Source organism: Gobio gobio (genome assembly GCF_949357685.1).
Source record: "Gobio gobio genome assembly, chromosome: 18".
Classification (NCBI taxonomy): domain Eukaryota; kingdom Metazoa; phylum Chordata; class Actinopteri; order Cypriniformes; family Gobionidae; genus Gobio; species Gobio gobio.
The window spans coordinates 16,464,761-16,486,371 of NC_137111.1; the positions used below are offsets into that span (position 1 = coordinate 16,464,761).

At 37.5% G+C, this 21,611-nt stretch overlaps 1 protein-coding gene across 1 annotated transcript in view; it reads left to right on the forward strand.

Annotated features, from left to right (window-relative positions):
• prkceb (protein kinase C, epsilon b) overlaps positions 1 to 20,177 on the forward strand; it is a 156,535-nt gene extending 136,358 nt beyond the window's left edge. Inside the window, exons 12-15 of the mRNA XM_079842791.1 lie at positions 3,366 to 3,504; positions 5,107 to 5,295; positions 8,755 to 8,901; positions 17,154 to 20,177. Of these exons, the coding sequence (XP_079698917.1) occupies positions 3,366 to 3,504; positions 5,107 to 5,295; positions 8,755 to 8,901; positions 17,154 to 17,300 (622 nt within the window). The 3' untranslated portion in view covers positions 17,301 to 20,177. The remainder of the gene's footprint in view (positions 1 to 3,365; positions 3,505 to 5,106; positions 5,296 to 8,754; positions 8,902 to 17,153) is intronic.
• The last annotated feature ends 1,434 nt before the right edge of the window (positions 20,178 to 21,611 follow it).

Genomic DNA, 21,611 nt, shown 5'->3' on the forward strand with positions numbered 1-21,611 from the left:
TTATTAAAATGTTAGTAAAAAAAATTTTCAGATTCTGTAAGCAAATTGCATTGTTATGCATGGAATCTTGGAATTTTTTTTTTGTTGTGATAACGCAACAAAACGAAATGTGTGCCAAAATGGGTGGAAATATTTTTTGGCCAGGCTGTCATACAAAGAAGTTATGAACACATGCAAAAACAAGACAGAACCAACAAAATATTGATAATATGTTGTAATTGTAGTCAGTGTATACTTGTTCCTGAGCTTTTTGTTTCTCTATGCTTTTTTTTTTTAAATAAAAGTAAAATAAAACCTGTAGCTGCAGTCTCAATTAAGTGTAGTGTTTTTTTTTTATATTTGTATATATTTTCCTCATATTTTGATGGTTTAATCAAACGTGAAGGGTCATTAAAATCAACTACCCTTAGACGGTTTCTAGGACCTTAACGCCTTAATCAAGAAGTGGATTTTAATTTTGGGAAGTGGGTCTCTCATCGTGCATCTTTTCAACATTCATTACAAGCATTTTTCCACATTTCTGCATGTTAACACTTTTGGTGGGGAAAGACAGAGAGGAATGAAGCCCCTTGTGCCAACTTTTTTAAACCAACAGGAACGTGCCGAGCACTAGGGTGCCTTTCTAAAAGGGAACAGTTGCGTAAGGGTTCCGACGCTCCCCTCCCTTTTCTGTGAGGATGGTTTTATGAAAACACCTTTGACTGAATGACATCCTGCAAAGTGATGTTGACATTCTTGTTGCAATCAACCATCAAATCCCAATCCAACTGGTTTCATCCAACTCCTTGTTGTCTTTCATCAGTGGCACCTTATCATCTCGCTCTCTCCTTTTCTTTTTTTAACTCTCTCTGTCTCTCTTTACCTTCCTCTTGTGCTGGTTAAATTCACTCCACGGGTACATGCTGTGCCCCAGTCTGGTCTGTAATAGTAGACAAGCCCAATAAACCAGCACTTCTCAAACTTTTTTGTCTTTTGTATCCCCATCCCCAGGAGTGCTCAAATACTCCTTGATATAATGTGTAAAGTATGGTTGCACTTTATTCCGATGGTCCACTTTTCTAGCTATAAGTACCTTTGCAACTACATGTCAACTAACTCTCATTAGAATATTAGTAGACTGTTAGGTTAGGTTTAGGTGTTAGGGTTCGGGTTATTAGAATAAGTTGAAATGTACAGTAGTTGCAAAGTTACTTGTAGTCAGTAGAATGTCTGTTGGGGAAGCATCAAAATAAAGTGTTAGCAGATATTAAGCAGACAGTCAACTATTACTCTAATGAGAGTTAGTTGACAATGACATGTAGTTGCAAAGTTACTTGTAAAAAGTGGAATGTCTAAAGTGGACCATTAAAATAAAGTACTTTTATCTGTACTTCATCACTACTCTATATTTAAGCATTACTCTGGAGAATTTGTATTTTACTTAAGTAATATTGAAATTGAATACTCTCAAAAAGAAAATCCTGGCAAAAGGATTTAAATTATAAATATATTGTTTAAGTATGCCAATGCAAATGTAGTTGGTGTACTATTTATCAAACTGCATTAAAACTTATGAATTTTGCTTTCTAAGTTTCATACTTTTTAAATTACGGTAACTGCAATTACATGCTTCACAGTTGTTCTGAATTTAACATATGTACACCGTCTAGAATCAATTTAATTTGATGGAAATGTTTCATGCAATCAGAATTCAGTGGTCAGGCATAACATGTGATATGACCTGTAAATAGCACTGATTATCTCTTCATCATGGCACCTGTTAGTGGGTGGGATATATTAGGCAGCAAGTGAACATTTCGTCATCAAAGTTGATGAGTTAGAAGCAGGAAAAATGGGCAAGCGTAAGGATTTGAGCGAGTTTGACAAGGGCCAAATTGTGATGGCAAGATGGCTAGACAACTCGGTCAGAGCATCTCCAAAACGGCTGCTTTTGTGGGATGTTCCACAAGAAGGCAAGCCCGCGGAGGCAGTGTGATGCTTGGGCAAAGTTTTGCTGGGAAACCTTGGGTCCTGCCATCCATGTGGATGTAACTTTGACACGCACCACCTACCACCTAAGCATTGTTACAGAACATTTACACCCTTTCATGGAAACGGTACACCATTTCATGGAAACCCTTTCAAGACAATATTAGGATATTATTATGGTTGTAATGTGTGTGTAGATGTGTGTATGTGTGTGTGTGTGTGTGTGTGTGTGTGTGTGTGTGTGTGTGTGTGTGTGTGTGTGTGTGTGTGTGTGTGTGTGTGTGTGTGTGTGTGTGTGTGTGTGTGTGTGTGTGTGTGTGTGTGTGTGTGTGTGTGTGTGTGTGTGTGTGTGTGTGTGTGTGTGTGTGTGTGTGTGTGTGTGTGTGTGTGTGTGTGTGTTCACGTCATATGGGGCTCGGTAATTAGAGCTATCAACTGCATTTTGTATGTCATGATTTAAAAATGTGCTAGCAAGTCAGTCAAATTACAAATTACTTTACACTAAAATAGATTTATTGGATGTAAATGTTATGTTATTCACCTCCACAATGGCCATCTAGTGAAGAGACATCTCATCAGTCTTTGCATTCAAGCTGTTTGTTTTAACTAAAGACACTGCTGGGAATTTACAAACTTAACTGAAGTGTGAACATGGTTGATAATCAGTCTATCAATAAGCCTTACTGCATATACGCACAACATTGAGATAATTCAATGTTATTTTATACAGTTCGAGTATCAAAGTTGTGTGACAATCTCATCTGTATCTTGATTTATTCAATTTCAATAGCTAAGAAGAAAATGCTTTTAAAGTGTGGATACAATTAAATGTGCAAACCTTTTGTTTGTTTTTGTTGTGATACTTTGATCTTTAATTGACTAAAATTATGTCCGTGTGCACAGGCGTACATCAGGATATTAGTGTCCGCTTGATCAAACTAATATCAGGCATATGTAAATAATTCACCTGCTGTGTTGCAAGTGTTGCTTAATATTTGAATAGAGACATCCAGAATCTGAATCATGCATCATTATTACATTCTCGTTATTTCAGGATGTCTAAGATGGCAAGATGTTTTGCTCTTTTATTCATTTTCAATGTACGGTTAAGAGGATCAAAATGTACGGTAGAAAGCAGAAATGAGAATAAAAGCAAAAATAATAATAATAATTTAAAGATAGAAGAGTTGGCGAGTTTGAATCATTTCTGTAAATCAGTTCAAACAGCCTGTTTCAGTTCATTCAAAGTTAACTTTTGCATTTGTGTCATTTTACTCACAGTCCCTGTGTGCCGTTTTTCATGTAATATGAATTTTACATGAATTATTTAGTACATGCTATGTATACATATGGGTTAATATTACTATTTGTTACATTTGCTTCAATTTTCTTTGCAGGGATTTGAAACTTGACAATATTCTGTTGGACGCAGAAGGTCACTGTAAGCTGGCAGACTTTGGCATGTGTAAGGAGGGAATCCTGGATGGCATCACTACGACAACATTCTGTGGCACACCAGATTATATTGCCCCAGAGGTACAGTATTTCACACTCTCACAGACACAAATGCCCAGTGAACACTTGATAGTCTCCTTTTCTACTGCTTGGTTCTCATCAAAAATATGAAATATTATTGTTTATATTGTTTAAAAGTACACTATGGTACTTTTGGTCCTATAGTGGTTTAAAAACAAAACATTTTTCAGAAGAACATTGTTTTGGTTGTGCTTTGGCGCTATGTGACTGCGGATAAAAATTATTCTTATGACAAAAAAAACAAAACAAAGACATTCACTACTAGGCTTAAGAGATATAACCAGTTTTGATGGAAAGGATCTCAAGCTGACTAGCTGAAGACATTATTGTTGCTATACCCATTAATAGACACGGTACAACATATACAATTAACTCTGTTAGAGAGCTATATATGGCAATTTATCTGTTCAATAAAATACCTTACTCACCTGTTGAGTAATAAAAACGCCATCTCTGCATCGCTTTTGGCTCTAATAAGCCAAGCCAATATTGATTCTTGTTTTATTATGAGCTCTGTCGCATTCTCTTTTTGCCAGCAGACTCTCCTCTGTTCAGAAATTGGTTGGAAATTTAGCTTGATCCATGTCAACCTATCTTGTTCGTTGTGACAACTAACCTATGCCACTCCCACACCATACATGCGTCAAAGTAGCCGTAGCAACTTTTCCCTATTTATGGATATGATGAGACATGTATGGGTGAATGACGTATGTACGCAATTTCTAGCGAAACCATCCTGCTAGGTCTAAAATAGAAACACTTATAATAGGCTTACCATAGTGAATCAGGGTAAGACAAAAATACATTTTGGAAGAAGGATTGATGATGTATTGACTATGTATTGATCATTTTTTTGAACAAAAAAGTTACATAATGTACCATATTTCTAATTGTAAATCGCCAGCTTTCATATTGTGGGCCTCATTCATTGTCAAGTCAAGTCAAGTCAACTTTATTTATATAGCGCTTTTAACAATGTAGATTGTTTCAAAGCAGCTTTACAGTGTTAAACAGGAAAATAATGCAGCATAATTTTAATCAGCTGTATAGCCATTCTGGAAACATTTCAAGTATCATACAGTGACAGTGTGGGCGTTAGATCAATAATTCGATCAGTAATTTAGTTTAAATGGTTAATTTAGTTTAAATTTTTCAACTAAACATCGAAATTAATCTAAATAATAATGTCCCCAACAGAGCACGCCAAGCCAGAGGCAACAGTGGCAAGGAAAAAGCACAAGCCGAGATACTCTGAATTTCTGAGTAAATTATTCTTAAATATTTTCACACATTTGAATCAATGTGACAATTTACTTGAGAATGGTTTTACGAACACAGATGTGTTCATGAATGTGTTTCATGAATGTTGCCCAATGATGTTTTCGTTTTTCAGTGTTTTCCACTTTTAGTTTAGTCCTAGTTTTCGATTCAGATCTATGAGTTTTCATATTTTTCTTAAAGTAAATCATCAGTGGCAGAAGAACTTCACAGAAAATGGCAGTTTTTTTCTCCACAAATCAGCACAGAATAAGTGCTTTGATCTGGAAATTATATATCCTCAGTTATTCTATTGTAAGCTTCACATGACATTCTCTTTTGCAGATCTTGCAGGAGCTTGAGTACGGCCCATCAGTAGACTGGTGGGCTTTAGGTGTGCTGATGTACGAGATGATGGCTGGTCAGCCTCCTTTTGAAGCAGATAATGAAGATGACCTTTTTGAGTCCATTCTCCATGATGACGTCCTATATCCTGTGTGGCTCAGCAAAGAGGCCGTCAGCATTCTTAAAGCGGTACGTGCCCATTCTTATAAAAAAATTCTTAAGAAGGAACTTTGCCTGCTGATTATTATTAAAGACATTGGCAAATAAAACTTTTTGTATGCCTCTTGCCACATCTGAACATTTGTTCTTGCTACTGTCTGCTTGCTTTCTCAATCTTCTGGAAAGAACAGTTGTGATTGGTTAAGTAATAGAACAGCAAAAGAAGACGGCAGCTCTGAAAAATTGCACTTCTTCTGGGAAAAAAAACTGATTGTTTGTGTTCCCTGCTGGATTTTTGGATTGTGTAATCTCAGAGGTCTAGTTTCAGGATGAGCAGCCCTCCATTGCATGGGTTCTTCCTCTTTTAACTGTACGAATTGGTTAAGTGCATATGAAAAAGAGCTGAGGAACCTTTCTTTGCTCAGAGACTCATGTTTCATATATATACTTTGTCTCTAATGTTTCTCCTAAAATGCTTTTGGAAAATTAAAAATAGACACAAAATGTTAACAAACAGTAAAAGTATTGAGCTATAAAATGAATGTGGATGACACAGCTCACGTCGTTTGGTGTTTGAGGAATTTGAAAGAGTTTCATTTCTGAACCTCTAGGGGCGACATATAAGACCAAATGTCATGATTTACTTACTCATATGATTTTATTTCTTCTTTCTATCTTGCAGCTCTTTTGTTTTCAATAAAATAAAATTTAAAAAGGAAATTAAAAATACAAAAAATAAGTCCATAGAACTAGAGCCAGTTCTTTTCAATTAACTAGATGTTAAGATCGCATTAGATTGAACAATTACATTTTTTCAAAATATACAATGTTTTTAGTTCCAAACAACCAAATAGTATTGGAATGACACAAGAGTGAATGTATATATTTTAGCTGAAACTTTTTGATTCCTTTCAGCAAAAGTTTGCTCTCCATTTCAACAAATGCAATATTAAAGGAACACTGCACTTTAAAAAAAAAAAATAGGCACATTTTCCCCTAACTCCCCTAGAGTTAAACAGTTGAGTTTTACCGTTTCCGGAATCCATTCAGCTGATCTCCGGGTCTGGCGGTAGCACTTTCAGCATAGCCTAGCATATTGAATCTGATTAGACCGTTAGCAAATTGTTCAAAAAATGACCAAAGAGTTTCGATATTTTTCCTATTTAAAACTTGTCTCTTCTGTAGTTACATTGTGTACTGTGATCGGCGGAAAATGAAAAGTTGCGATTTTCTAGGCCTATATGGAACTATACTCTCATTCCTGCGTAATAATCAAGGAACTTTGCTGTTGAAAAATGAGCCTATTTGCAAAAAAAAAGTGAAGTGTTCCTTTAATGCAATTCCAGTGGGCAGTGTCTTTTCAGTCAATGCTTATTGCTCATATTTATTTTGCCTGGCTTGTTTGACTTGTTTCTCTGTGTGTATTTGTATGCATGACTGCTTATGTTCTTTCACATGTTATGTGTTTATATGCTTTACACTCATAGGCTACTCTGAAGAGTTGTGTACGAAATACAAGCGACTTTTACATCAATCTAGATTGATGTTCGTCACATTTTTGGTGGATAGAAGTCACTTTGGTTACAGTACATGCCGTTCTTTGGTCACTCGGTTAATATGAAAGACACCTGTGAAGGTAGTCAGTGCAGGGACAGTGAGGAGTTAGAACTCATAGGCAGTGTTGGGGAATGTTACTTTTAAAAGTAATGTTTTTTGATTAAAAAGTTCTAGATTTGGCAAATGTCCCAAAAGTGAAATGAATAGGCCTCAGGCTAAAGAAAATGCAAATTCACTGCTGTACAGTATAGGGCGCAGCTCAAAGAAACATTTTAGCTGTGCTGCCATTCTGGATTGCAGAAGAATAGGATTAGAAATGGAAGGTTTGGATAATTTTACTGACTCTGATCTTTGAATCTCGTTCATCAAAATGAACAAGTCATTTCGTTAATTTCAGCAGAATATACTTAAAATGCTATGTTAATAGCCAAATTCCCCAACACAATAAAATGTTAAATATAATGGTCAAATCCCCCAACACATCAACTCATGCGACGTTGATCACATTTAGAATAAGAAATAAATGCGATACAAAGAAAAGCAAAATTATGAGAAACAGAAACGATTAATTCATTTCTTATCTGGGTTTTCATTCAGGCTATGTCAGTTTACCTCATCGGACCCGAACCCGAAGACTCGAGGTGTGAACTAATCGATTCTGTTTCCTATACAGAACCTATGGGATGTTGCGCATGTGCAGTTAACACAAAAGGAACGAACATGTGATGTTTATCTTCATTTTTATTTATCAAATTATTTTTGCTTATTTGTATGGTTGAATCAAATGTCAGCAGCAAATACATTGGTTAAAGTGAGACTAAATACATAAAGGCCCGGTTTCACAGACAGGGCTTAGATTAGGCCTTAGTTCAATTAGGACATTTAAGTAGATTTATAAATTTGCATTAGAAAAAGACATGACTGGTGTGCATCTTGAGACAAAACAATGGCAATGGTATATTTAAGATATGTCAGTGCAAGTTGCTTTCAGTTAAAATAGCTCAAACATGCATTTTAGTCTGACACTTGCTTATTAAGCCTTGTCTGTGAAACCATGGGAAAGTATATTTGTGTTATTTAACATTTAATGATTCCAGATTTGTGGAATCTTCTGAGTTTGCATTACTCCCAGTTTCTCTCAACATGGGGACAGTAGAGTTGTCAGTCAATAAATGGAAAAACAAAGTAACTTGCATTACTTATTTGAAAAACTAACTCAGATATTTCGTTGTAAATTTAAAAGTGTTACTTCACAAGTTACATGAAAAAATGTATCTGATTACATAACTTGCGTTGCTTGTAATGCATTACTACCCCCAACACTGCTCATAAATATTACAGTGACAGCAAAACTTGACGGAAACTATACAAGAACAACTTTGCTCCATTTTTCATCCTCGTCTGCGTCCTCCACACAAATTTACTGGTGGCACATCACCAAAAAATTTTTTTGTCTGAACATTAAATCAGAATTGAGCACTAAGGCTTGCAGTGTGACCATAGTGTCCGGGCACATTAGTTTGTGTGTGTGTGTGTGTGTGTGTGTGTACAGCGATTTGTTTTTTGTTAGTTGCCTTTTTCCTTCACATGTCCAAGATTTACTTTGGCTGTCCTTTGCCTAAAGCTTTGTGGGAAACGCAGTCTGTTTGTCTTGGATAGTGTCATGCACACTGCGATCTGTCTCACTGGCACTGTGGTCACATGACCTATGGTCAGCCCAGGTCATCTTCCACAGGATGCATTCTTACATCACTCATACATCATCAATGACCATCCTAACTCAATATAATGCATATAAACACAGTCTTTGTCATTTGGTTAACATGGATAACATTTGGATAACATTTAGTTTGCCTACTGTCAGCATCATGGCCCAAATGTGTGATATTTTGCTTCTCTAAACGTTTCTTCTTTCTTCGCACCATTGTTTAGTTCATGACCAAGAGCCCCAGTAAGCGGTTGGGTTGTGTAGTGTCCCAAGGACTGGAGGAAGCTATTAAAGTGCATTCATTCTTCAAAGAGATTGATTGGCTACTTCTGGAACAGAGGAAGATCAAGCCACCATTCAAACCACGTATTGTGAGTATCATAATATGACATGGCTATGCTGCCTTCTTAAGGCAAATTCTAAGGCAGACAGTGCATTTATCCTTCCCCCAGAAGTCAATCCCAGAATGCTTTACAATGTGTAAAAAAAGCAAGATATATGTTGAATATAAATATACATACAAGTCATTTAATATCAGTAAGAATCGTTAAAAATAGCTGTTGAATTGAAAACGGACTAAAAATCCAATTTATGTGTGCGCTATACAGTATAGGCCAGTATTTTTACTAATGTTAGAAGGTTGCATTAACAACTAAAGTAAATGCTAAACTGGAATCAGTTGTGAGTGGATTCTTGCTTCATGTGAGGAACGTTATGTGTATGAATTTGCAAATTGCTCACTTATAGGTCGGTTTCACAGACAGGTCTTAGATTAAGCCAGGATTAGGCCTTAGTTCAATTAGGGCATTTCAATAACTTTCATAAACTTGCCTTAGAAAAAAACATTACTGGTGTGCATCTTGAGACAAAACAGGGCAAATACATTAAAGATAATTAGCAAATATGACTATATGTCCAGTTGGAAACTTTCAAAACGGCATTCCCTCAGAAAAACACATGCATAATTTTCAATGTCAACAGTAAGAATAAGCCAATTTAAGTGCAAAAAGTGCCCAATATAAGAGATCGGAAGAAGCAATGTAAATAACAGGCATTCACACATGGAGTACTTACCAACACGATCATCATTTTTGAGAGAAATAGTAAAGGTGAATGCATATACGAACAAATTCAACCCAAGTGCTTTTTGGTGACGTGGATGATTACATATACTGTTGATCATCTGTCCATCATCGTATAAAGCCCGCCCTGACAATTTGATTGGTCCGAATAGCTCCTTTTCGAGCATAGTTGCTCCACAACGGATCAATTCCAGACCGAATTTCCCGAACTCAAAAGTTGTAGGCGGGGCTAAATTCGGCTGGCATCCTGGCTAGGATTCTTCCTTAAGGTGCAGTCACATTTGTGTATTTTCACAGGCAAAAAAGGTACATTGTCTACTGATAGTAGTGTAGCGATCTATGAAGCACAGTTCACGCAGAAGGCACTTTCAAACAAAATGTGGTGAATACGCACGGTCAACTTGAACCCGTAGTGAAATCTGTTTGGGGATTTTTTTTTCCCTCATGTAAAATTGACAAACACTTGAATTCCTATGGAAATGACTGGATTTCACACATGAAAATTAACTAAACAATGATAAATGTGACCACACCTTAAGAAGCAAGGCAGCTCACCAAGTTTTGCAAATAGAGCTATTGTGTGTTTATAACACTAACCTGGCATGACATAATACAATTGTGTGGACAAGTCAAGTCACTGCTGCAAAGTGACAAAATAAGAGCCAATTAGAATTGAGTGCAACAATTAATTTTTGGAAGAAAAAAAATCCCATTCATTTTTTCCTAGGGCAGTGGTCGGCAACATCCAAAATTGGCCCACCAGCAATAATATCTGGCCCGCGCCCACAGCCAGATTATTTTGATAGCGGCTGGTTCTAAAATAGATCTATCATGATAGTGTAACGGAGGCCAGCTAGTGAGAGCTGTGCAGGTAAATCTCCCTTCCCTCATGTCAAGAGATGCTCTAGTGACCGACATTAGCGGTTGCAGCCTTTAGCCTCATTGTTAGAGCGTCCGACTCCCATGCGGAAAGACCCAGGTTCGAGTTGTCTTTCCATTCTTCTTTGTATGCCCTATTTTCGACTCTTTAGACTCTTTGATAGTGCCATTTTCTCTCACCGGCTAGCTTAAATGTCAACATCAGTCTGCATGCGACATAATAGCGTACCTCCAGCACGCAAACAATTAAAAAAATGCAGTTTAGTACGTGAGGATGCCAAGGAATAATTCTGAGTGTAAAGGTAGGCTACGTCAAATAATTATTACAATAAGTTAGGCTCCATTGTGTAACAAGCTTAAAATACACATGTATTATTCACAATATGGAAAGAGGAAATAAAACATAGTTCGTTAAGAGCATGAGTCATGACTCAAACATGCCATTAATGGGCTTATTCAAGTCCTCTTTTATTTTTTTAGTTATTTTTAACCATTCCGCATCTCCCACATATGTGTGTTTTAGCAAGGCGGTCTGTGTTGCAAGTTGGTGAATCAAGATATTTGCCAGGTTACGTGTGTCACTACTGCTTTATTAATTTATCAAATTTTTTAACAGAGTAACAGCTCACTCCCAGTTACAAAAGACACTGGAACAGTATGTCACAGGCAATTCTAGTTGCATTTTTCATCAATTAATTTCTTAAATTATCCTTTGACTATGTTCTGGCCCACCATCTAGTGGCAATTTTTTTGGGCCCGATGCCAAACATACTTGCCGACTCCTGTCCTAGGGGAATTGATTTTGAACAATAACTTATAAACCTTTAAAGACAGACCTACTTTGAGCTATGAGGGTGTATTATTTTGTTAAAACCATCAAGTGTACATTATTTCAAATTATTCCTGGTGAACAACTATGATTCTGCAGAGAAAAATCGACCAATGGCTAAAGAATACCAAATTTAATGAAGCACTATGTGCGTCTCAATCAGCTCCCTAGTTCATTAGTTAGAGCCTTGATCAGGGAGTCGGCCATTTTAAGGTGCAATGAAATGTTTGCTTCCTAAAAAGTCCCACAAAGCACAGTGAAAACCAGGGAGCATCGATGCTCACTATATGTTCCTTTAACGGAAGTTCTGAAGAAGCATAAATAATGTGAGCCAAGTCACTACACATAATGACAAGTGATAGATGTTTTTTTAAAATACAAACCATTGTTTAATTATATTTCAGCATAAGCATTCATCGCTAGGCAGGTAATGAACAACAAGTAAGTATTTATCATAATGTACTTTAAATAACATAAAAAAAACAATGTCAGAAAGATATCTGTTCTGCTGTTGTTCATAAATACCAGTAGTTACGTCATCATCAGTGTCCCAATGTGTTTTGAGTCAGGTTCCTTACTGTCCTTACCAGTGCCCAAATTTGTGTACAAAAGGATTTAGACACACCCAATGCAAATGACTTTTCCCCTACAATCTCAAACTATGTTAATATTTGTATACATAATATGAATATTTTGCAATTAATAGGCTATATACATAAACAAATATCTTTATTGATTGAAACGTTACTGTTTTATTTAGCAAATAAGTTAAACATTGTGCGGATTTTCCTAGCTTATTTTCAGCATTTTGGACCAGTGAGATTTCACTGTGGTTGGGAACTAACCATTGAGCTGCAACAGAGATGCAAACCAAATAACCTACAATATTGCGTTTAACTAGTTAGAGGAATAACAATCTGATTTTTATTGAGGAACTAGGATATACCGCTTGACGCTTTATCACATTGACTCTGGTAAGGACACAGTTTAAATCTGTATATTGGCTGGTTCACCACAGACATAAACACAGGTCGCTCCAAGTGCAATTATCTAGAACATAACAGTACTTGGACCCTCATGGTTCTTTGAAGTGTTTGTGTCACATTTCTGTTTTCGGTAGTGTGAACAGTGGGATATCTGAGATGCTCTTGGACTCTCAGCACACATCAGACGCTGTACTTTGATAGAGAGATGCATGCTGGCTGCTGTAAGTGTGTGTGGAATGCGTCTCAGATTGTGTGAGAAGGGGCCTGTCTGTCCGCCCTATTCTCACGCCTGCTCACAAGGCTGATGAGAGCCCAGAGGGTGTGAAGGAAAGGGAAAAAAACATGCAGATATATTTTATGTGTGTTGTGTTTTAAACAAGGTGAAATGTATTCAGTGTAAGGCAAAGTGATTACCAAGAAAAATTGTCAAAATATTTTTTTGGCAAAAAGCTAAAATGTATAAATATATGCTGATGGTAACAATTCAACTAAAGTTTACATTTTCTGAGTATGTCTTAGTATGTTTTCTGAGTATGTCTGAGTATGTAACTATTACACCCTTCAAACAATGAGTGAGAGCAATGGTCTCTAGATACATTTTAAAAGGTTAGTTCACCCAAAAATGAAAATTCACTCATCATTAACTCACCCTAATGCCGTTCCAAACCTGTAAGACTTTGGTTAATCTTTGAAACACAAATTAAGATATTTTTAATGAAACAAGAGGGTCCCTCCATTGAATGTCCAGGTAAGCAAAACTTAGAAGATCCAAACAGATGTCATACATCGAATCCATAATCCTTGGTTTAGTCCAAGTTTTACATGATGAACATCACATAATCATTATAATCACAGAATCTCAAATGTGCATGTGTGATGTATGAAAACCAATGTGGTTTGTTCTAGTGTGTAATGGAGTCACGTGACCCCTGCACAAGCTTTGTGTTTAACCAAATATTATGCGTTCTATTGCTGCATTCAAATTCAAATACTTCCCTACTATATAGTAGGTGAAATACAGTATGTGACAAAATAATTCACAGTACTCATAATAGAGTAAGTACCCGGATAACCTACTACTTCTGTCAGGGGGGCATGGGAGAGGATTTGTTAATGGCAGAGAAGCGTTGTAACTGATGCTGGTAGATCACATGTTAATGTCATCATGACGAATGCAGTATGTTCAGATTACATTCAGACTTTACACATTCATACTATACAGAACATACTTTCTTAGCAGTCATGAAATAACTACTTACTCAAGAGAGTATGCGATTTCGGACACAGCCTAGGTAATGTATGTGTGTTCATACTGTATGTGAATAGAAGCCTAAATTAAATGTCTTTATCATATAATCGATTTAATCTCTTCACAAGACTTGGGGCCAGATTTACTAACAGAATCCCTCTTTTCACCTTACAAAACTACAGTCAGGGTTTACTGAAGACACGTAGTGAAAATTAGCGCTGAAAAGGCGTGCACAGGGTTATGTTTGCTTTTGAAGGTTCCCTTTTAAATGCAAAATTTATGGGAGGAGAGTATTTAAATTAATCACACAAGGTGATTTTTTAAGGTTTGCACTAGTAAATTTACTGGTATTTGCGCCATTATTTACTGCGCCAAAAAAGCAGGTCTTAAACCTGACGCTAACTGGTAGAGTGCATTTGTCATTGTGGAAATGATCCGGCTGCATCTCTGTGCTTTAATTAATGCTTTAACAGAACTTGCCACTCCCTTCTGCGATTTTTGGGAATTGCGCTCGCACACTAATTTGCCCTGTTTAGTAAATCTGGATTTGTTTTAATTTAATGAAAAATATCTTAATTTGTGTTTCGAAGATCAACCAAATTGTATGAGTTTGGAACGATATGAATTAAAAAATTTTGGGTGAGCTATCCCTGTAAATGATTTAAAACAGAAAACAGCAAAAAGCAACAAAATGCTCAAAGATATCCATCTAGCAAATGTTCAAATAGGAAAACAAATGAAAAACAGCACGGTTGGACAATGGCCGCTTATTCACATTTCACAGCAGTAGCTAAATTTTATCAAAGTTGTCCCTCAAAAAAATAGCCTTTTGTTTCAATTGTACAGTGTATCCGTAAAGTATTCACAGCACTTCACTTTTTCCACATTTTGTTATGCTTATTCTAAAATGGATTAAATTCATTATTTGTTTTCCTTAATTCAACAAACAATACCCCATAATGACAACATGAAAGAAGTTTGTTTGAAATCTTTGCAGATTTATTAAAAATAAAAAATCTAATAAAATCTCATGTACAGAAGTATTCACAGCTTTTGCTCAATACTTTGTTAAAGTACCTTTGGCACCAATTACAGCCTCAAGTCTTTTTGAGTATGATGCTACAAGCTTGGCACACCTATTTTTGGGCACCTAATTTTCTTCTTTGCAGGACCTCTCAAGATCCATCAGGTTGGATGGGGAGCGTCGGTGCACAGCCATTTTCAGATCTCTCCAGTTCAATCGGGTTCAAGTCTGGCCTCTGGCTGGGCCACTCAAGGACATTCACAAAGTTGTCCCGTAGCCACTCCTTGTTATCTTTGGCAGTGTGCTTAGGGTCATTGTCCTGTTGGAAGAGGAACATTCGCCCCAGTCTGAGGTCCAGAGCGCTCTGAATCAGGTTTTCATCAAGGATATCTCTGTACATTGCTGCATTTATCTTTCCCTCGATCCTGACTATAGTCTTTCAGTTCCTGCCACTGAAAAACATCCCCACAGCATGATGCTGCCACCACCATGCTTCACTGTAGGGATGGTATTAGCCAGGTGATGAGCGGTACCTGGTTTCCTCCAGACATGACGCTTGCCATTCAGGCCAAAGAGTTCAATCTTTGTTTCATCAGACCAGATCATTTCGTTTCTTGTGGTCTGAGAGTCCTTCAGGTGCCTTTTAGTAAACTCCGGGTGGCCTTTTACTGTGAGGAGTGGCTTCCGTCTGGCCACTCTACCATACAGGTCTGATTGGTGGAGTGCTGCAGAGATGGCTATTCTTCTGGAAGGTTCTCCTCTCTCCACAGAGAAACTCTGGAGCTCTATCAAAGTGACCATCGGGTTTTTGGTCACCTCCATGACTAATGCCTAGTTCAGACGACACGATTTTCCAACTCGTCGGATCACTGCTCTTTTCCCACTGCATGACTATCTGGGCCAGCATTCAGTCACTGCTGTGTTCACACTGCACGATGGATCGGCGACAGGGGGTTTCACACTGCATGACTGTACAAGAGGAATAATCGCCGACAGCTCTATCCCATCTGCAAATTACGTTTCACAACAAAGCACACGCGAGAAGTGAGAAGGAAACAATGCGAGATCACACGTGCGTCAGACTGGCGTTCTCTCGCGCAAGACTGGAATTGTTATTAAAAATATATAGACTGCAGTGCAGAAACTAAGTTTGAGGTAAATAAATGATATTGCAATGTGCTACTGTTGGGGCTGATCAAGCAAATGTTTGTGCTTTGTTTCTGTTTGATATAACTGTACATATATCTATTAAAATACTAATATTATGGTCTAGAACTCCTCCCCGAACCACCCGCTATCATGCATCTTGCTCTCTCATTTGCTGTCGGTCATCGCCGATGTATTTTTCAGTCAGAACACATTTCACACAGCAGGAGTTTGAATCGCCGACAGGTCCAGATATTTAGCATGCCAAATATCTCACAGGCGTTGGCGATTCTCTCTGATTGCGTCTTTGATCATTCGCACGAGCACCGATTTGCCTATGATTTGGGGCATTTGTCTGCGATTTTGCAAAACCTGTTGGCGAGTCAAAAATGGGGCTAAAATCGGGCAGTGTGAACTAGGCTTAAGGCCCTTCTCCACCGATCGCTCAGTTTGGCCGGGCGGCCAGCTCTAGGAAGAGTCCTGGTGGTTCCAAACTTCTTTCATTTACGGATGATGGAGGCCACTGTGCTCATTGGGACATTCAATGCTGCAGAAATTGTTCTGTACCCTTCCCCAGATCTGTGCCTCGGAACTATCTTGTCTCGGAGGTCTACAGACAATTCCTTGGACTTTATGGCTTGGTTTGTGCTCTGGCATGCACTGTTAACTGTGGGACCTTATATAAACAGGTGTGTGCCTTTCCAAGTCATGTCCAATCAACTGAATTTACCACAGGTGGACTCCAATCAAGATATAGAAACATCTCAAGGATAATAAATGGAAACAGGATGCACCTGAGCTCAATTTTGAGTGTCATGGCAAAGGCTGTGAATACTTATGCACGTGATTTTTTTTATTTATTTTTTTATAAATTTGCTAAGATTTCAAACAAACTTCGTTCACGTTGTCATTAAAGGGTATTGTTTGTAGAATTGAGGGAAGAAAAAAATAAAACATTTTTGGAATAAGGCTGTAACAAGTGAAGCGCTGTGATTACTTTCCGGATGCACTGTATGTAGATGAATGTCTACTTCATACCACACTGTTTGTTCTTTTGAGTGTGAAATCATTCCTGATGATTCATTGAGAGAATGGTCCGAACAAATGTGAATCAATTCAAATGATTTTGCAAACCAATTTGGACAATTTGCTGAAAAGAAAATATCTCAATAGAATGATAAATTCACAGATGATTGGCATCACTGGTTCAGTCGTCAGAAATATGGGACATACATAGTAACTTCTGAAATATTGGCAGGAAAAGCGTTTCTCAGGTCAGTCGGAGTGCTTATGTTACACAGTAACACAGTGTATACAGCATACAGCTGAAGCCCCCACTGTGTCTGGATGTATGTTGTGCAAGTGTGTTTTTGTGCGTTATTGTCCTTGAATGCTCATGAATCACACTTTCTCCTTCTCCATCCACAGAAAACCAAAAGAGACGTCAATAATTTTGACCAGGACTTCACCCGAGAGGATCCGGTGCTCACCCCGGTAGAAGACGCCATTATCAAGCAAATCAACCAGGACGAGTTCAAAGGCTTCTCTTACTTCAGTGATGAGACTCTGTCATAAAACTAAAACCTCCATCTCCTGCGCTGTACTTCGCACACAAGTGCGCTGCGAATGCTGTGAATGCCCATGAGCTCACCGTAGACCATCATTTACCAAGAATTTGAATCTTTAATTTAAAAGTAGAGAGTTAGGAATTACAATCTTTCCTGCTGAACCCCAAAAAACATACATACACGATCCTTACGCATTTCCACCAAATGAAATGGTGTAATCTTTTTTTGATGCATGTAAAACACACTGAGCTATATTTAGAGGAGCTGAGCTATCGCTAAAGCAGCTGGATAGAGCTCATTAGAATCTTATGGAAAGCCATTTCATGTTTCATTTCTTCTCCCATAATGCAGTGTTATCAGGGTAATGGTACCACTGAAGTCAACACATTTACACAAGCACCCTTTTGAAACGCAAAAAAACAAATGTAAAGAACCAGTGATTGTATGGCAGATGTGATGCTTATGAACGTGTGAATTGGGAGTTTTAAAGCACTCAGCATTGGGATCTGATCACATGATGGGCTGATAGCCAGAGACAGTGATTGGAGGGTACTGGGAAGGTGACGCACAGATTCAGAACTGCCAGACCATCGCTCCGTTTCCATTTGAAACATCAGTGTTGACATATACTCATGTCACCAAGAAAAAAGTGTGTGTGTGTGTGTGTGTGTGTGTGTGTGCGTACAGTATATACTGGAGGGTATGGTTACAAAAGGTCCCTCTGTTGTGTTTCATTGTGTGTGTGTGTGTGTGTGTGTGTGTGTTTGTGTGTGTGTGTGTGTGTGTGTGTGTGTGTGTGTGTGTGTGTGTGTGTGTGTGTGTGTGTGTGTGTGTGTGTGTGTGTGTGTGTGTGTGTGTGTGTGTGTGTGTGTGTGTGTGTGTGTGTGTGTGTGTGTGTGTGTGTGTGTGTGTGTGTGTGTTTGTTTGTTCAGCATATTACTGGATTGTTTTGTTGCTAGGATGTGGAAATTGTTGATTTCTCTACAATGCAACAAGACCCATCATTATGAAAGGGGCAGGACAGTAGCCAATCAAGTCTGTACAGTCTACAGTACATACATGTCCTGATTACCCTGATTGTTAGCCTGTGAACTTTGAAAATAGACTAATCATCTACTGCATGGTTATGCCTATGATATTCTCGTGTATTATTAGAATATGAGAAACAGTTATGTGCAATATTCTCTCTCTCTCTTTGTGTGTTTGTGTGTTGGTCTAGCGTTGATTCCCCCCCTCTTCATTTCACCTTCAGTGTCTCTGATTTTCACTGTTTCTTACAGTTGGTCAGTTTCGGTTGCTAATTGTTAGGTTGTCAGGTCATGCTATTTCCAGCACAGGTCCTTTATTTCAGCTGCTACAGCCTCTGTCTTTCATGTACTCTAGTTAGACGAGACAAAATATTAATCTCCAGTGGCAAAAAAGTAAAATGCATACAAATGGACTTCCATTCTAAACATAGCACAACCTTAGACTTTCTCCCAATCTGACACCTGTGACACAAGCAAGACTAGTAACATTTGTAAAGAAAACCCAATCAGTTCATTAATAATAGACAGAATAAATAATGACCAACTCAAGTTTTAGATATTTTTGTTTTCGTCTTTTTGCAAAGACTCTTGCCAACACCTGGCTTTAAAGTCAACATGAAATCCAAATGGACAATTCTTATTTTTTTATGGAATTTAGCAGAATATGATTTATTATAAATTATTTATCCATGCCCATCATTATTTTTTAAACAATTCATGTGCCCTTGTTATCTCTTTAATCAAAATAGCTTCCCTTCCCTCTTGCAGTGATATCTCTTCTCTGATGATGTGTTTACTCGGGTGAGGGCGGGACAACCTGTCACTCACATGACATCACAGCAATAGCAAACTACAACCATCCAATCAGTTCCCTATTGACAAAATTCAGCTCCACCCTATTTTATATTTTATTTTTTCTTGTTCAAGAAGCGGTTTCAGACATACGTCACAATAGGGAAGAAAACTTCCATTTCATGCTGCCTTCCATGTCCGGTTCTGGTCTTATTGTGCACCATTTATCTGTAATTCTAAGTAATAATAATAATAATAAAAACCTCTGAAACAGCTTTTTAAAATGTATTTGCCCAGTTAGTTTTTAACCCCTTGTATCCAAACACCTTCATTTTACTGTGAACATTCACTTTTCACAGTCCAGTCAACTCTGGTTGTATAATATTTATTCCCTGTCCTACATTTGGGTTGTGAGCAGTGTATTATGTTGACTTTGAGGCTTTCACTTTCACCGCATATTTTACAGTTTTTGCATTTCTGTTACTTTTCATTTGCTTGGTTGTTTTCTCTCAAAGCATGCTTGGCCTTATTTGTGCCCTTCTGAACCGGCATCTAATGGCCTGGACGGAGTAACCCAGAAACTCACACAGCTACACCTGCCAAATACCTGTGCCCTGATGCTCATTTTACAATTATATTTTTGACTTCATGAGTGACATGTTTCTTTTTTTTACTGTGTTTTGAAATGACTCTATAGGAAACACGTTGACATGTTCAAGCGAAATAGATGAAAAAGTACCTCTTTGGTTAAACGTGAATCTGTGTATCACAAAGGAATACATATTTGTATACAGAGGTACAGTGCATATTAATATAAGTTATATAAGTGTTTTATGTCACTGTAAGTATCATAAATGTGTACGTGTTTCTTTTTTATTATTGTATTTTGCAGCTTCATATGTACAGTATGTCATAAGACGTGTTTTTATTTTTTACATTTTTGCCTTTAGTCACTGTCATGTCATTATTTGCATTTTACTACGTGCCAAATGTACTGTTCTCAAAGGATGTGAATGTGCATTTTTTGGTTTGTAACCTATTAAATAAGATGTCCGAAATTAACCAAACAGTTTGAAGTCCAAATAAGTCTCCAAATGCAATACTGTAGCTGAGAAGATTTTTCAAGTGCATAATCTATATTTGTACAGAGAACACAGTAGTAGCTGATTGTATAATTAGGTTGAAATGTTAGGGCATTATTAATTTAATCATTGTGGGTGGCACCTGAAAGAGAGAGAATTAATTTAATAATTTAAATAAATAAATGTATTTATTAATGAACTGTAGAGGAAACCTCTAGTTAAACATTTAAAAAAATAACATGTAACAAATAGGCACGTAACAAGTTGGAAGAACAAACAGTTAAGGATGAGAAAAATGAGAGGGTGGCCGAGAGAAAGGGTCATCATGACCAAAACAAAGAGTGAAGGATTTGTCCTGTCACATGTAAACTTCTATTCTAAATAGAGGCTATAGATGTCTAAGGACATGAGGAAATGCTTATGCTTGTCATTTTGGGAATGCTCAAAACTTTCTAAAAGTTGAATAATCTGAATTGCTCCTTGTGCAACAGTTCTTAAAGGGATAGTTCACCCAAAAACGAATTTTTTATCTTTATCTGCTTACCCCCAGGGCATCCAAGATGTAGGTGTCTTTGTTTCTTCAGTAGAACACAAATGAAAATTTTTAACTCCAACCGTTGCAGTGTGATAGTCGTATAATGCATGTCAAAGGGGATATTTTAGAGTATGAGTAAAAACACAGACATACGAATCCTTATTAAACCATGCGGCTCGTGGCGAAACATTGATGTCTTAAGACACGAAACGATCGGTGTCTGCGAGAAAGCGCCATAACTTCCGGCGAATAAGGTCAAAATACTGGCGCGATCAAAGATATATATACGTAGATGCCTCGTTCGACCGATCCGCGCAGGCACTAATGAGGAATCGATGTATATGTCTATGATCGCGTTGGTATTTTGCATGTATTTTGACCTTATTCGCCAGAAGTGATGGCGTGGGGACGGCTGATGCAGAGCCATAGAAAAAAATGAAATACATTTTTAAACATGGATATTTTTCTTACACAAACACATCGATTCGCTTCAGAAGGCCTTTATTAACACCCCGAAGCCGCGTGAAGCACGTTATTTGACGGACAGATGCATTTTTTATGGACTTCAAAAACAGAGCAACTATTACTGCAATTATAATGCTTGGCTTAGCCAGAATTTTTTTTATATAACTCAGATTTTATTCGTCTGAAAGAAGAATGTCATATACATCTCGGATGACTTGAGGGTGAGTAAATCATGAGCTAATTTTCATTTTTGGGTGAACTATCCCTTTAAGAACAAAAGTTAAAGTTGTATTGCGTGTTAAATGAGAGCAGGTCAGCGGTCAGACCTTTCTCTGACCTAATAAAAATCCATTGGACATTATTGAAGTTACCTGTGTCACATATCACCCATTATAGGCTAGTACATTCCCAAAAAA